The sequence below is a fragment of the Mustelus asterias genome, unplaced genomic scaffold (genome assembly GCF_964213995.1).
Source record: "Mustelus asterias unplaced genomic scaffold, sMusAst1.hap1.1 HAP1_SCAFFOLD_282, whole genome shotgun sequence".
In the NCBI taxonomy this organism is placed as follows: Eukaryota; Metazoa; Chordata; class Chondrichthyes; order Carcharhiniformes; family Triakidae; genus Mustelus; species Mustelus asterias.
In genome coordinates, this window is record NW_027590247.1 from 140,988 (window position 1) to 158,259 (window position 17,272).

The 17,272-nt window shown below is 47.5% G+C and overlaps 1 protein-coding gene across 2 annotated transcripts in view; it reads right to left on the reverse strand.

Annotated features, from left to right (window-relative positions):
- Positions 1–2,739: 2,739 nt before the first annotated feature.
- The window catches only part of ttc19 (tetratricopeptide repeat domain 19), a 31,747-nt gene continuing 17,214 nt past the window's right edge, over positions 2,740–17,272 (reverse strand). The window contains exons 7-11 of one of the 2 annotated variants that reach the window (XR_013496217.1): positions 15,232–15,326; positions 14,708–14,862; positions 12,104–12,266; positions 11,766–11,928; positions 3,342–3,465 (exon numbers count right to left, since the gene is read on the reverse strand). Coding sequence is in view for 1 of the 2 variants with exons in the window: in XM_078204177.1 (XP_078060303.1) it covers positions 3,290–3,465; positions 12,104–12,266; positions 14,708–14,862; positions 15,232–15,326 (589 nt within the window). In the remaining variant the exon portion in view is untranslated. Of the gene's footprint in view, positions 3,466–11,765; positions 11,929–12,103; positions 12,267–14,707; positions 14,863–15,231; positions 15,327–17,272 lie in introns of both variants that reach the window. The other variant, XM_078204177.1, reaches the window with a different exon arrangement.

A 17,272-nucleotide genomic window follows, 5' to 3' on the forward strand; every position in this document is an offset into this window, starting at 1 on the left:
AAGTCCAACAGGTTTATTTGGTAGCAAAAGCCATAGAAGACAGAGGGTAGCAGTGAAGGGGTCTTTTTCCGGTTGGAGATCTGTGACTCATGGAGTTCCGCAGGGCTCTGTACTGGGACCTATATATAAATGATTTGGAGGAAGATGTAACTGGTGTGATCAGTAAGTTTGCGGACGACACGAAGATTGCTGGAGTTGCGGATAGTGATGAACATTGTTAGAAAATACAGCAGATAGGCTGGAACATTGGGCGGAGAAATGGCAGATGGAATTTAATCCAGATAAATGCAAAGTCATGCATTTTGGTAGATCTAATGTAAGGGGGAGCTATAGAATAAATGGCAGAACCATCAGGAGTATAGACACACAGAGGGACCTGAATGTACAAGTCCACAGATCCTTAAAGGTGGCAGCACAGGTGGGCGGGGCATAGAATATAAAAGTTGGCATATGTTGCGGCTGTATAGAACGATGGTTAGGCCACATTTGGAATACTGCGTCAAGTTCTGGTCGCCACACTACCAGAAGGACGTGGAGGCTTTGGAGAGAGTACAGAAAAGGTTTACCAGGATGTTGCCTGGTATGGAGGGTCTTAGCTATGAGGAGAGATTGGGTAAACTGGGGATGTTCTCCCTGGAAAGACGGAGGATGAGGGGCGACCTAATAGAGGTGTATAAAATTATGAAGGGCATAGATAGGGTAAACAGTTGGAAGCTTTTTCCCAGATCGGAGGTGACGAACACAAGGGGTCACGGGTTTAAGGTGAGGGGGGCAAGGTTCAACACAGATGTCAGGGGAACGTATTTTACACAGAGGGTGGTGGGGGCCTGGAATGCACTCCCAAGCAAGGTAATTGAGGCGGACATGCTGGGATCGTTTAAGACTTATCTAGATAGCCACATGAACAGACTGGGAATAGAGGGATACAAACGAATGGTCTAGTTGGGCACATGAGCGGCGCAGGCTTGGAGGGCCGAAGGGCCTGTTCCTGTGCTGTACTGTTCTTTGATGTCATAAGCTTTCTTTTCCTGCTTTTTCTCACCTTGTATGCTTCCAGATAACCAGGGCTCTTGATTTGGCAGTGCCACTGCACCTGTGGAATTGCACTGAATGCCTCTCATTGGTCTGTCACCAATTTCACTTCCAGTCGCTGTACCCAGTCCACTTTCAGCTTTGTAAAATTTGTCTTTCTTCAATTTAGAACTCTTCCTGTTCTATCTTCATATTTTTCCATAATGGTGCTAAATCTAACGATATTATGGTCACTTTCTCTCCACTTGCCCAGCTTCATTTCTCACGACGAAATCCAGAATTGCGTTCCCTCTCTTTGGCCTTGTGCTGGCTAAAAAAGTTCTCTTGAATGCAGTTTTAGAATTTTTTGTGCCCTCTGTACCCTTTACTGTGTCAGCTGGGATGTGAACAGAGTGGTTAAAGTTACCAACCACTATTTCGCTATTGTTTTTGCACTGTGTGATTTGCCTACAAGAAACAGATTTAAAGAGCAGTTGGAAGCTATGATAGGGGAGTGGCCATGCAGGATCCTGCAGTGTTCTGTGCTGGGACACTGAAAAGCAGCAAAAAGTGAACAGGCTCCAGTTACCCAGGAGTGTCTATTGTTTTCAAAAGCAGGGTTTTGTTCTCAAAACCTTGGCACCTACGACAGTGGAGTGAGAGAGAGCGAGAAGGCCTATGACATATTCCCCTATAGAAGCAAGAAGCAGGAGTAGACCATTCGGCCCTTCAAGCCTGCTCCGCCATTCATTTTGATCATGGCTGATCATCAAAATCAACGTCCTGATCCTCCCATATCCCTTGATTCTTTAAGCCCCATAAATTTCTTAACTGAGAGCAGTGTTCTGATTTAAAGCATCCTTCATGCCATTTCCCTCCAGCTCTCAGTCATTCTCTATACAAACACAAATACATTCTGACCTGAATCAGGGTATGATCTCAGTGCTGTATGCGTGGCATGGTTTTAAAGGGGTTGGTCAGACCAGGGCAAGTGTCTTGAGGCGTGGTACATCAGCAAAACCATGCAGACGCTACGACAACGGATGAGCGGACACAACGCAACAATCGCCGGGCAGGAGTGTTCCCTTTCAGTCATGGAACACTTCAGCAGTCATGGGCATTCAGCCTCCGATCTTCGGGTAAGTGTTCTCCAAGGTGGCCTTCAGGACATACGACAATGCAGAATCGCCGAGCAGAAACTGATAGCCAAGTTTCGCATGCTTGAGGATGACTTCAACCGGGATCTTGGGTTCATGTCACACTATCTGTAACCCCCACTGTTTTGCATGGGTTTGCAAATTCTGATTAACTGTCCTGGCTTGAGCTAATTCACATCTCTGTAACCTGTTATCCCTCTCTTCCCACACATTTTGTATCTATAAAGACTCGCATTCCAATCATTCTTCACATTCCAATCTGTAATTATGTTGCAATTGTGTCTTTGCCTATATATGCTGTGTTTGTGAACCTACCTCCTTCCATTCACCTGATGAGTCCATGGAAAGATCAGCCATGATCTTACTGAATGGCGGAGCAGGCTCGAGGGGCCAGATGGCCAACTCCTGGTCCTAGTTCTTAATGTTCTTATGAAGGAGCAAAGCTCCAAAAGCTTGTGATTTCAAACGTTGGCCTTTTACCTGGTGTTGAGACTTCCTACTGTGCCCACCCCAGTCCAACGCCAGCATCTCCACATCATACTCTTGCTTCACAAGGCAGCAACTCAGGAAGCACATTTGCTTTTTGATTATTTTATTATAAAGAATACATATTTCTGTTCTGATATCACACCATTCAAGACCCAGAACATTCCGCCATGCTTTAAAACTAATGATAAACTCCTGCTCTTTGAAATAAAGAGCCGGGCATTGACAGGACAACTGGGCTTCATTTTAAAGTCTCACCTAAAACATGGCACCTGTGACAGCATGGCGCTCCCCCAGTACCGACAGCGCGACGCTCCCCCAGTACCGACAGCGCGGCGCTCCCCCAGTACCGACAGCGCGGCGCTCCCCCAGTACCGACAGCGCGGCGCTCCCCCAGTACCGACAGCGCGGCGCTCCCCCAGTACCGACAGCGCGGCGCTCCCCCAGTACCGACAGCGCGGCGCTCCCCCAGTACCGACCCTCTGACAGTGCAGTGCTCCCTCAGTTTCACATTCTGAGTACCGAATTCAAATCTTTGGAGCGGGGCTTGAAGCCATGACCCTCTGACTCAAGAGTGTTACCCTTGGAGACTTTAATAACCCTCAAACCACACGGAGTTATGTTGGTGGAATTGATCAGTATGAACTTGTTCCATTTAATGACTCGTTTCCCCCAAGCACTTGGGGTTTCAGAGTCTTTGCCTCCAACTCCTCCATTCCCTCACGGATACGTTCAATCACTGGCTTGTCAGCCTTTGACTCTGCTTGTTTCAGAGCCTCCTCATAGACCAGCTTCGCTTCGCTGTAGTTCCCTGTCGGCCGAGCAGAAAGAAATCAGTGGTGGATGAAGGAATAAAACCCACTTTCCCCAGCCTAAAACAGAGAATGTTGGAGGGGGCGGGGGGGGGGGGGGGGGGGGGGAGGTGGTGGTGGTTTGAAGAGGGAGGGGTGTGGCTAAGATGCTCATTGGAGAGTCGGTGCAGACTTAATGGGCTGAATGGCCTCCTTCCGCACTGTAGGGATTCTATGGCTCATAGCGGCAATTTTCAAGTCCTGGCAACGTTCTCCAGGTAAATTACGTCCTTCCTGTAAAGTGGTAACCAGAGCTGTACACAAAATTCCAGCTGTGGCCTAACCAGCGTTTTATACAGTTCCACCATTACTTCCCTACTTTTGTATTCAATACCTTGCCCAATAAAGGAAAATATTTCATATACTTTCTTAACCATGTTGTCCACCTCTCCTGCCACATTCAAAGACCTGTGGACATGCACTTCACGGTCTGCCAGTTCCTCAAACTCTCTCAACCCCTTTCCATTTTGTGTTCCTTTGCTCTGTTTGTGCTCCCCAAATGTATTACGGCACACTTTTCCAGATTGAATTCCATTTGCTACTTCTCTGCCCACTCACCAAACCATTGATATCATTCTGGAGTTGACAGCTATCCTCTTCTCTATCAACTACACGGCCAATTTCCATGCATCTGCAAATTTCCCAATCATGCCATTCACGTTTAAGTCTAAATCATTAATATATATAACACACAGCAAGGACCCCAACACTGAGCCCTGTGAAATCCACTGGAAATTGTTTTCCATTCGCAAAAATATCCATCAACCATTACCCTTTGTTTCCTGTCACTGAGCCAGTTTTAGATCCAACCTGTCACTTCCCCTGTATCCGAGATCTCACTTTTCTGACCACCCATCAAATGCCTTCCTGAAACCCATGTCACCAACAGCCACTGCACTAGCATCTTCAAAACTCCTTGTTATCTCAAGAAACTCTAATAAAAGTTAATAAGGACACTATCCTCTCCTAACAATACCATGCTGACAACCCCTGATCAATCTGTGCCTAAATGAAAGTTTATCCTGTCTCTCATCGATTATAGAATCTCTACACTGCAGGAGGAGGCCATTTGGCCCATCATAGAACATAGAACAGTACAGCACAGAACAGGCCCTTCGGCCCACGATGTTGTGCCGAGCTTTATCTGAAACCAAGATCAAGCTATCCCACTCCCTATCATCCTGGTGTGCTCCATGTGCCTATCCAATAACCGCTTAAATGTTTCTAAAGTGTCTGACTCCACTATCACTGCAGGCAGTCCATTCCACACCCCAACCACTCTCTGCGTAAAGAACCTACCTCTGATATCCGTCCTGTATCTCCCACCACGAACCCTATAGTTATGCCCCCTTGTAATAGCTCCATCCACCCGAGGAAATAGTCTTTGAACGTTCACTCGATCTATCCCCTTCATCATTTTATACACCTCTATTAAGTCTCCCCTCAGCCTCCTCCGCTCCAGAGAGAACAGCCCCAGCTCCCTCAACCTTTCCTCATATGACCTACCCTCCAAACCAGGCAGCATCCTGGTAAATCTCCTCTGCACTCCTTCCAGCGCTTCCACATCCTTCCTATAGTGAGGTGACCAGAACTGCACACAATATTCCAAATGTGGTCTCACCAAGGTCCTGTATAGTTGCAGCATAACCCCACGGCTCTTAAACTCCAACCCCCTGTTAATAAAAGCTAACACACTATAGGCCTTCTTCACAGCTCTATCCACTTGAGTGGCAACCTTTAGAGATCTGTGGATATAGAACATAGAACATAGAACATTACAGCGCAGAACAGGCCCTTCGGCCCACGATGTTGCACCGACCAGTTAAAAAAAAAAACTGTGACCCTCCAACCTAAACCAATTTCTTTTCGTCCATGAACCTATCTACGGATCTCTTAAACGCCCCCAAACTAGGCACATTTACTACTGATGCTGGCAGGGCATTCCAATCCCTCACCACCCTCTGGGTAAAGAACCTACCCCTGACATCGGTTCTATAACTACCCCCCCTCAATTTAAAGCCATGCCCCCTCGTGCTGGATTTCTCCATCAGAGGAAAAAGGCTATCACTATCCACCCTATCTAAACCTCTAATCATCTTATATGTTTCAATAAGATCCCCTCTTAGCCGCCGCCTTTCCAGCGAAAACAATCCCAAATCCCTCAGCCTCTCCTCATAGGATCTCCCCTCCATACCAGGCAACATCCTGGTAAACCTCCTCTGCACCCTCTCCAAAGCCTCCACATCCTTCCTGTAATGTGGGGACCAGAACTGCACACAGTACTCCAAGTGCGGCCGCACCAGAGTTGTGTACAGTTGCAACATAACGCTACGACTCCTAAATTCAATCCCCCTACCAATAAACGCCAAGACACCATATGCCTTCTTAACAACCTTATCTACTTGATTCCCAACTTTCAGGGATCTATGCACACATACACCTAGATCCCTCTGCTCCTCCACACTATTCAAAGTCCTCCCGTTAGCCCTATACTCAACACATCTGTTATTCCTACCAAAGTGAATTACCTCACACTTCTCCGCATTAAACTCCATCCGCCACCTCTCGGCCCAACTTTGCAACCTGTCTAAGTCTTCCTGCAAACTACAACACCCTTCCTCACTGTCTACCACACCACCGACTTTGGTGTCATCAGCAAATTTGCTAATCCACCCAACTATACCCTCATCCAGATCATTAATAAATATTACAAACAGCAGTGGCCCCAAAACAGATCCCTGAGGTACACCACTTGTAACCGCACTCCATGATGAATATTTACTATCAACCACCACCCTCTGTTTCCTATCCGCTAGCCAATTCCTGATCCAATTTCCTAGATCACCCCCAATCCCATACATCTGCATTTTCTGCAGAAGCCTACCATGGTGAACCTTATCAAACGCCTTACTAAAATCCATATATACCACGTCCACTGCCTTGCCCCCATCCACCTCCTTGGTCACTTTCTCAAAAAACTCAATAAGGTTAGTAAGGCACGACCTACCTGCCACAAAACCATGCTGACTATCACCTATCAATTCATTACTCTCCAAATAACTATAAATCCTATCCCTTATAATTTTTTCCAACATCTTGCCGACAACAGAAGTGAGACTCACCGGTCTATAATTCCCGGGGAAGTCTCTGTTCCCCTTCTTAAACAATGGGACAACATTCGCTAACCTCCAATCTTCTGGTACTATACCAGAGGCCAACGACGACCTGAAGATCAGAGCCAGAGGCTCTGCAATCACTTCTCTTGCCTCCCAGAGAATCCTTGGATAAATCCCATCCGGACCAGGGGATTTATCTATTTTCAGACCCTCCAGAATATCCTGCACATCCTCCTTATCAACTGTAATACTGTCTATTCTACTCCCTTGCAACCCAGTGTCCTCCTCAGCTATATTCATGTCCCCTTGCGTGAACACCGAAGAGAAATATTGGTTCAATGCTTCACCAATCTTGGTGGACCCCAAGATCTCTCTGTTCCTCCACAGTCTTCAGAACCCTACCTTTGACCCTGTAATCCACATTTAAATTAGTCCTACCAAAATAAATCACCTCACATTTATCAGGGTTAAACTCCATTTGCCATTTTTCAGCCCAGCTTTGCATCCTATCTATGTCTCTTTGCAGCCTACAACAGCCCTCCACCTCATCCACTACTCCACCAATCTTGGTGTCATCAGCAAATTTACTGATCCACCCTTCAGCCCCCTCCTCTAAGTCATTAATAAAAATCACAAAGAGCAGAGGACCAAGCACTGATCCCTGCGGCACACCGCTAGCAACCTGCCTCCAATCCGAAAATTTTCCATCGACCACCACCCTCTGTCTTCGGTCAGACAGCCAGTTGCCTATCCAATCGGCCAACTTTCCCTCTATCCCACACCTCCTCACTTTCATCATAAGCCGACCATGGGGGACCTTATCAAACGCCTTACTAAAATCCATGTATATGACATCAACTGCCCTACCTTCATCAACACACTTAGTTACCTCCTCAAAAAATTCTATCAAATTTGTGAGGCACGACTTGCCCTTCACGAATCCGTGCTGACTATCTCGGATTAATCCGCATCTTTCTAAATGGTCGTAAATCCCATCCCTAAGGACCCTTTCCATCAATTTACCAACCACCGAAGTAAGACTAACCGGTCTATAATTACCAGGGTCATTTCTATTCCCTTTCTTAAACAGAGGAACAACATTCGCCATTCTCCAGTCCTCTGGCACCATCCCCGTGGACAGCGAGGACCCAAAGATCAACGCCAAAGGCTCTGCAATCTCATCCCTTGCCTCCCAAAGAATCCTAGGATACATGTCATCAGGCCCAGGGGACTTATCGACCTTCAGTTTATTCAAAACTGCCAAGACATCCTCCCTCCGAACATCTATTTCCTCCAGCCTATTAGCCTGTAACACCTTCTCTTCCTCAAAAACATGGCCCCTCTCCTTGGTGAACACTGAAGAAAAGTATTCATTCATCACCTCGCCTATCTCTACTGACTCCATACACAAGTTCCCACTCCTGTCCTTGACCGGCCCTAACCTCACCCTGGTCATTCTTTTATTCCTCACATAAGAGTAAAAAGCCTTGGGGTTTTCCTTGATCCAACCCGCCAAGGACTTCTCATGTCCCCTCCTAGCTCTCCTAAGCCCCTTTTTCAGCTCATTCCTTGCTAACTTGTAACCCTCAATCGAGCCATCTGAACCTTGTTTCCTCATCCCTACATAAGCTTCCCTCTTCCTTTTCACAAGACATTCCACCTCTTTTGTGAACCATGGTTCCCTCACTCGGCCATTTCCTCCCTGCCTGACAGGAACATACCTATCAAGGACATCCAGTATTTGTTCCTTGAAAAAATTCCACTTTTCATTAGTTCCTTTCTCTGACAGTTTCTGTTCCCAACTTATGCCCCCTAATTCTTGCCTAATCGCATCATAATTACCCCTCCCCCAATTGTAAACCTTGCCCTGCCGTACGGCCCTATCCCTCTCCATTGCAATAACAAAAGACACCGAATTGTGGTCACTATCTCCAAATTGCTCTCCCACAACCAAATCTAACACTTGGCCCGGTTCATTTCCCAGTACCAAATCCAATGTGGCCTCACCTCTAGTCGGCCCATCCACATATTGTGTCAGGAAACCCTCCCGCACACACTGCACAAAAACTGCCCCATCCAAACTATTTGACCTACAAAGGTTCCAATCAATATTTTGAAAGTTAAAGTCCCCCATGACAACTATCCTGTGACCCCCACACATATCCATAATCTGCTTAGCAATTTCTTCCTCCACATCTCTATTACTATTTGGGGGCCTATAGTAAACTCCTAGCAACGTGACCGCTCCTTTCCTATTTCTAACTTCAGCCCATATTACCTCAGTGTGCAGATCCCCCACGAAGTGCCTTTCCGCAGCCGTTAAACTATCCTTGATTAACAATGCCACTCCTCCACCTCTTTTACCAGCTTCCCTACACTTAGTGAAACATCTATACCCCGGAACGTCCAACAACCATTCCTGTCCTTGTTCTACCCACGTCTCCGTAATGGCCACAACATCGTAGTCCCAAGTACCAATCCACGCCCCAAGTTCATCTACCTTGTTCCGGATGCTCCTTGCATTGAAGTAGACACACTTCAACCCACCTTCCTGTCTACCAGTATCCACCCTTGACCCTGATACCTTCCCCAATACCTCACCACCCTCACTGACTTCTGGACTACAACTCCCTTTCCCACTCCCCTGACAAATTAGTTTAAACCCCCCTGAAGAGCCGTAACAAATTTCCCTCCGAGGATATTGGTGCCCCTCTGGTTCAGGTGCACCCCGTCCTGTTTGTACAGGTCCCACCTTCCCCAGAACGTGTTCCAATTATCCACGTATCTGAAACCCTCCCTCCTACACCATCCCTGCAACCACATATTTAACTGCACTCTCTCCCTGTTCCTCAACTCGCTATCACGTGGTACCGGCAACGTACCAGAGATGACCACATGTTTCGTCTTGGCTCTCAGCTTCCAGCCCAGCTCCAGAAATTCCTGCTTTAAATCCCCGTCCCTTCTCTTACCTATGTCATTGGTACCAATGTGTACCACGACTTGTGACTGTTTCCCCTCCCCCTTCAGAATCTGGAAAACACGGTCTGAGACATCACGGACCTTGGCATCCGGTAGGCAACATACCATCCGTGAGTCTCTTTTGCTGCCACAGAACCTCCTATCTATCCCTCTAACTAACGAGTCCCCAATAACTATCGCCCTCCCGCTCTCCCCCTTTCCCTCCCGAGCCACAGAGACGGACACAGTGCTGGAGATCCTCTCAGTGCGGCTCCCCACTGGTATGTCATCCCCCTCAACCGTATCCAAAGCGGAATACTTGTTGCTAAGGGGAACGACCACCGGGGATCCCTGCACGGACTGCTTCCTCCCAGCCCCTCTCACCGTCACCCATCTGTTTTCAATCCTCGGAGTAACTGTATTCCTAAAGCTTGTGTCTATGGCCATCTCTGCGTCCCTGATAATCCTAAGTTCATCCAACTCCAGCTCCAGTTCCCTAACACGGTTTTGGAGGAGCTGCAGATGGGTGCACTTCCCACAGATGTAATCAGCAGGGACACTGTCATCGTCCCTCACCTCAAACATAGTGCAAGAGGAACATAGCACTGCCTGCACACCCATCCCCTCGAGATACCTTGCCAGTACCAGGTAGAAAGTGCAGAAATGAATTCAACTCACCCCTACTCGCCCAAGCCCTGTGAGCCAAAGTCTTATAGCAGACTCATTTCCATCGAGTCTGCATCGACAACAATCCCACCCAGGCCCTATTCTTGTAACCCCACATATTTATCCTGCAAATCCCCCTGACACTATGGTCAATTTAGCATGGCCACTCAACCTAACCCGCACATCTTTGGACTATGGGAGGAAACCGGAGCACCCGGAGGAAACCCATGCAGACACGGGGAAATGTGCAAACTCCACAATGACCGGAGGCCGGAATTGAACACAGGTCCCTGGCGCTGTGAGGTGTCAGTACTAACCACTGTGTCACCATGCCGCCTACATGGTTTCCAATAATTTTCAATAAGTTGGACTGAACAGCCTATAGTTTTCCGGCCTGTCCCTCATATCCTTTTTAAAAAATGATGCAATAGTCTCAAACCTCCAATCCTCCGGAAACTCACCTATATCTAGTGAGGATTGGAAAGTGATCCATCAGAACACCCACTATAGAGTTACAGAACAAAGAGATCTAGGGGTACAGATTTATAGCTCCTTGAAAGTGGAGTCACAGGTGGACAGAGTGGTGAAGGCGGCATTCAGTATGCTTGGTTTCATTGGTCAGAACATTGAATACAGGAGTTGGGACTTCTTGTTGAAGTTGTACAAGACATTGGTAAGGCCACACTTGGAATACTGTGTGCAATTCTGGTCACCCTATTATAGAAAGGATATTATTAAACTAGAGAGAGTGCAGAGGAGATTTACTAGGATGCTACCGGGACTTGGTGGTTTGAGTTCTGAGGAGGCTGGATAGACTGGGACTTTTTTCCCTGGAGCGTAGAAGGCTTAGGGGTGAACTTATAGAGGTCTATAAAATAAATGGGGGACATAGATCAGCTAGATAGTCAATATCCTTTCCCAAAGGTCAGGGAGAATAAAACTAGAGGGCATTGGTTTAAGGTGAGAGGGGAGAGACACAAAATGGTCCCGAGGGGTATTTTTTTTCACACATAGGGTGGTGAGTGTCTGGAACAAGCTGCCAGAGGTAGTAGTAGAGGCGGGTACAATTTTGTCTTTTGAAAAGCATTTAGACAGTTACATGGGTAAGATGGGTATAGAGGGATATGGGCCAAACGTGGGCAATTGGGACTAGCTTAATTGTAAAAAAAAAAAACAGCATGGACAAGTTGGGCCGAAGGGCCTGTTTCCATGCTGTAAACCTCTGATTCTATTTCTTCCCTGGCTTCCTTCAACAGCCTGGGATACAATCCATCCTGGTGATTTATCCACCTTCAAGGATGCCAGTCTCTCAAGTACTTGGTAGTGCTTTGAGTCATGAATGGTGTTGAATAAATCATCAGAGGACATCCCCATTTCTGACCAGTTGGTGGAAGGAAGGCCATTGATGAAGTAGCTGAAGGTGGTTGGGGCCTAAGACACCCTGAGGAACTCTTGCGGTGTCCTGGAATTGAGGTAATTGACCTCCAATCACCTTCCTTTGTGCCATGTATGACTCTAACCTGTGGAGGGTTTTCCCCTGATTCCCATTGACTCCAGTTTTGCAGGTCTCCTTGATGCCACACTCAGTCAAACGCTGCTTTGATGTCAAGGGCAGTCACTCCCCTGTGGCATCCAGCTCTTCAGTCCATGTTTGGACCAAAGGCTGCAATGAGCTGAGTGACCCTGGCGGAACACGACATCAGACGAGGTAAACAGGGAGAGGCAATAAGAAAATAAACAAAATCTGAATAAATACAAAGACTGTACCGACCACACAGACAGCATGTGACACCAACCCCCCCCCCCCTTAATGGGATGTGACCCCCTTCCTGTTCTCGGTACCTAGCAATGCCATTACCTCTGTGCATGAGAACTCTGGCCAAGTTATGAAGAATCACGCATTCGTCTGGGTGGCTGGTCTCTCTCGCCAAGTCTGAGGCCCTTCTGACGTATTCATAGGCCTGTTCATGTTGGCCTTTCATGTCCAGAATGGTGGCTAAATCGTTCATCAGCACCACTGTCTGAAAGGGGGCAATGGGACCAGGGTGGACAGAGATGGAAAGGAATGTTAATAAAAAGTGTCAGTAGATCTTGGGGGAGTAATACAGCGGCTTGTCTTTTACCTTCAGCAAGTTTATTCTGCATCCAGCTCAGAGACACAAACTCCTATTGGTTTGAAGCATTACGTGCCTTAACACGACAAAATAAACATTTTAGGGGAGAGGCCCCCCAAGGTTGGGGGGGGGGGGGGGCATTGAGGGGGCACGAGGGATACAACATTACATGGAGCTGCTACACCAAGGTTCAAGATGCACCATAGAAAGCATTCTTTCTGGTTGTATCACAGCTTGGTATGGCTCCTGCTCTGCCCAAGACCGCAAGGAACTACAAAGGGTCATGAATGAAGCCCAATCCATCACGCAAACCTGCCTCCCATCCACTGACTCTGTCTACACTTCCCGCTGCCTCGGCAAAGCAGCCAGTATAATTAAGGACCCCACGCACCCCAGACATTCTCTCTTCCACCTTCTTCCGTTGGGAAAAAGATACAAAAGTCTGAGGACACGTACCAACCGACTCAACAGCTTCTTCCCTGCTGCTGTCAGACTTCTGAATGGACCTACCTAGCATTAAGCTGATCTTTCTCTACACCCTAGCTATGACTATAACACTGCATTCTGCACTCTCTCCTTTCCTTCTCTATGAACAGTATGCTTTGTCTGTATAGTGTGCAAGAAACAATTCTTTTCACCATATACTAATACATGTGACAATAAATCAAATTTGTTTGTTTGTTCAAGGGAATCAGAGAATAGTGCATGACAGGAAAGCATTTGGTCCATCGAGTCTGTGCCAGTTCTTTCGAATCCCGTCATCATCACTTCCCTGCTCTTTCTCCCCAAATCCTGGTAACGTCTTCTCACCTTCAACTGTTTATCCAATTGCCTTTGAAAGTTCCTATTGAATTTGTTTTCAGGGCCTTTTAAGCAGCACCTTCCAGATCACGACTACTCACTGGGCTAAAAAACATGAGCTCATGTTGTCTCTGGTTCTTTTGCCAATCACCTGGGTGCCCTCTTTATTGAACCTGCATCCACTGCAAACGGTTGCCCTTGATTTACTGTATCGCCACCCTTCTGGATTCTGGACATCTTTATTAAACCTCCCCTTCACCTTCTCTGCTCCGATGAGAACAATCCCAGCTTCTCCAGTCTCTCCATATCAACTGAAATCCTTCATCACTGTTACCTTTCTGATAAATCTCCCCCTCTCAAAGATCCTGAGATCTTTCCTGCAGTGTGGTGCCCAGAACTGGACACTCTAAATCACCAGGTAGGCCTCAGAAGTAATAAAGTTTACAGTTCACCCTGCTTTTTGCATCTTTCCCCCACGGTAGCACAGTGGTTAGCACTGCTGCTTCACAGCTCCAGGGACATGGGTTCGATTCCCGGCTTGGGTCACTGTCTGTGTGGAGTTTGCAAATTCTCCCCATGTCTGCATGGGTTTCCTCCGGGTGCTCCGGTTTCCTCCCACAGTCCAAAGATGTGCGGGTTAGGTTGATTGGCCATGCTAAATTGCCCCTTAGTGTCCCAGGATGCGTAGGCTAGAGGGATTAGCGGGTAAAATATGTAGGGACGTGGGGATAGGGCCTGGGTGGGATCTTGGTTGGTGCAGACTCGATGGGCCGAATGGCCTCTTTCTGCACTGTAGGGTTTCTATGATTCTATGATTTCTTCTATGATTTACAGAGCTCAGCTTCCCAAATGCTTTTTGTTAAGCTATCCTGTCACGTTTGTCGATAACCTTCCTGCATTTTCTCTTTTTCTCCTCCACCAACACCCAGGTCTCTCTTGCGGTCCAGATTGCTGGAAGTTCAGTGCCCACTGCCAGTGATGGGCAGTAAACACCGCTCTTTCCATATCCTGTTGATCAAACAAAAGAACAGACTCCCAAACAGTGAACAAGAGGAAAATTGCCAAAATGGAGGCGGTGTAGGTTTATTACAGGTGGAGAATATGTGAGAACAATCACGGAACCTGCCTGAAAGTATCTGCTAGGTGTAGACAGTGGATAAATGAGTGAGGGGGAAAGGAGATGGAGCAGAGGCTGAGAGTGAGACAGCACAGGTGCAGTATGGGTGGCAGCGGGCACAGCACAGGTGCAGTATGGGTGGCAGCGGGCACAGCACAGGTGCAGTATGGGTGGCAGCGGGCACAGCACAGGTGCAGTATGGGTGGCAGCGGGCACAGCACAGGTGCAGTATGGGTGGCAGCGGGCACAGCACAGGTGCAGTATGGGTGGCAGCGGGCACAGCACAGGTGCAGTATGGGTGGCAGCGGGCACAGCACAGGTGCAGTATGGGTGGCAGCGGGCACAGCACACTAATGTGAGTGGGAGCAGTGGGTGCTGACAGGACGACTGCTTCCTGATTGGTGCTGCAGCATCCCCACCGTCAGGTTACCTGTGGGTGAGTCTCCCCCTGCACTTGCCGAGAGATTTCCAGTGCCTTCTGGTATAGACTTTCTGCCAACTCCAGCTGCTTCCGGCTCATCATGTAGCGAGCACACGAGTCCAGGCTCATCCCCAACAACAGGCGCGTATTGTCCTTCTCATTGGCTGGGAAAGAAACCAGGGAAACAACAAAAACACGTATTTCACTGCATTTCTATATCACCTTCCACAACCTCAAAACATCACTAAATGGGGAAGATGTTTGCATCTTTCATTATTTGCCGACAGCAAACCAGCAAGATCCTCACAGTCTTTATCTTTCATTCATGGAATGTAGGTGCCGCTGGCTTGGCCAGCATTTATTGCCCATCCCTATTTACCCTCGAGAAAGTGCTGATGAATCAACTTCTTGAACCGCTGCAGTCCCTGTGGTGAAGGTGCGGATAATGAATCACTCTCTGTGACCCGGACACACTGGAGTTTACCCAGGCTGTGTGTAGCACTGGAATTGATCCCATCAATTGACAGTCTTACCTGACAGGGATTCCTCAGGAACAGCTTTCTGACTCTGAACCTTCTCCTCCAGTGTCTCAATGCACCATTTGTAACCCTCGACTGCTAAACCATGCCTGTAAAAACAGAAAGGAACATCAACATCACTCACATAGACTGATTACACAGGCCACATAAAGAGGTGCTCTATACAAGATGTTTAAGGGTAACCAGAGAGAAACTATCTCCTCTAGAGGTGGTGGGGAGTGAGGTGGCAGGAGGAGTCCAGAACCTTACAATTAGAGCCAGGCTCTTCAGGGTGATGTCAGGGAGCATTTATTCAAAGGGGAACAGAAATCTGGAAAACTCTTCCCCCAAATATCTGTTACATAGGAGGAATAGGCCATTCAGCCCATTGAGCCTGTTCTATAATACCATTTTCCCCCGACGATCTTCATATCCCTTGACGTCATTAGTCTCCAAAAATCAAGACCAGAGGTTCCCCAACCTTTTCCTTTATGCGGATCACTGGATTGTCACCAAAGCTTTTGCGGACCACAACGTACACAAGGCATTTTAAACATTTTTTGTTCCATAGCCTTTGGCTGACAGGACACAAACTGATTTCTATGAGTATTAAAAATGCAGCTATTTCTAATAGTATATGACACACACTCTCAAATACATTGCACTCATCACCGCACATTTACCTGCAGTAGGCCTACATTGCCAATGTAGTAATTGAGCCACATGCCAGATTTATGTCACCAACACCCTTTACTGTGCACCAAAGGCCGCTCCCGCAGCTTACAGTCAAGTAGTCTTCACTTTGGGACCTACAACCCAGTCCATGTAAAGTTACAGGCTTAAAAAACTCCACTGGCTGCTTCCCATTGGGCGAGCCTCCGCTTGCTCAATAAGACAGCTTGGGTCTCCTTGGATCCCCGTGGCCTTCCTGGTTGTCGTAACAGGATCAAAGGGCCTCTTTGACCATGGGCAGAACAGTGTGGCACAGCGGTTAGCACTGCTGCCTCACAGGGCCAGGGACCCTGTTTGATTCCCGGCTTGGGTGACTGTCTGTGTGGAGTTTGCACATTTTTCCCGTGTCTGCGTGAGTTTCCTCCGGGTGCTCCGGTTTCCTCCCACAGACCGAAAGACGTGCTGGTTAGGGTGCATTGGCCATGCTAAATTCTCCCTGTGTACCCGAACAGGTGCCGGAGTGTGGCAACTGGGGGAATTTCACAGTCACTTCATTGCAGTGTTAATGTGAGCCTACTTGTGACACCAATAAATAAACTTTAACTCTTTCTTCCTGTGCTGCAAAACTCCATGACTCTAATGCAGGCCCAATCTCCTCAATCTGTCAAGACTGAGGGTCAATTGCAAATTTCAAACCTGAGTTTGACAGACTTTTCCAAGGAGTCAAGTGCACTCAATGTTCTATTTTCTCCCTCCTCAGACACTGCCAGACTTGCTGAGTTTTCTGTTTTTATTTCAGATTTCCAGCATTCACAGTATTTTGTTTTTATTGGGTAAGGGCAGGTAGATGGAGGGGGACCTGCAGATTGTGGCGTTCTGTTTCCCTTGTCCTTCTTGGTGGTAGAGTTTGCGGTTTTGCAAGGTGTTGTTGATGAAGGCGTAGAGAGTGCATCGAGTAGATAATACACATGGCTGCCACTGTGTACCGGTGTTGGAGGGAGTGGACAGAAAAATAGAAACTAGAAGCAGGAGGAGGCCATTCAGCCCTTTGAGCCTGCTCCATCATTCATTTTAATCGTGGCTGGTCATCAAATTCAATATCCTGATCCCCCCTCTTTCCTCCCCATATCCCTCGATCCCTTTAGCCCCAAGAGCTATATCTAATTTCTTCTTGAAATCGGACAATGTTTTGGCCTCAACTACATTCTGTGGGAGTGAATTCCACACATTCGCCACCCTCTGGGTGAAGAAATTTCTCCTCACCTCAGTTCTAAAAGGTTTACCCCTTATCCTCAAACTATGACCCCTAGTTCTGGACTCCCCCACCATTGGGAACATTCTTTCTGAATCTACCCTGTCTAACCCTGTTAGAATTTTATAAGTT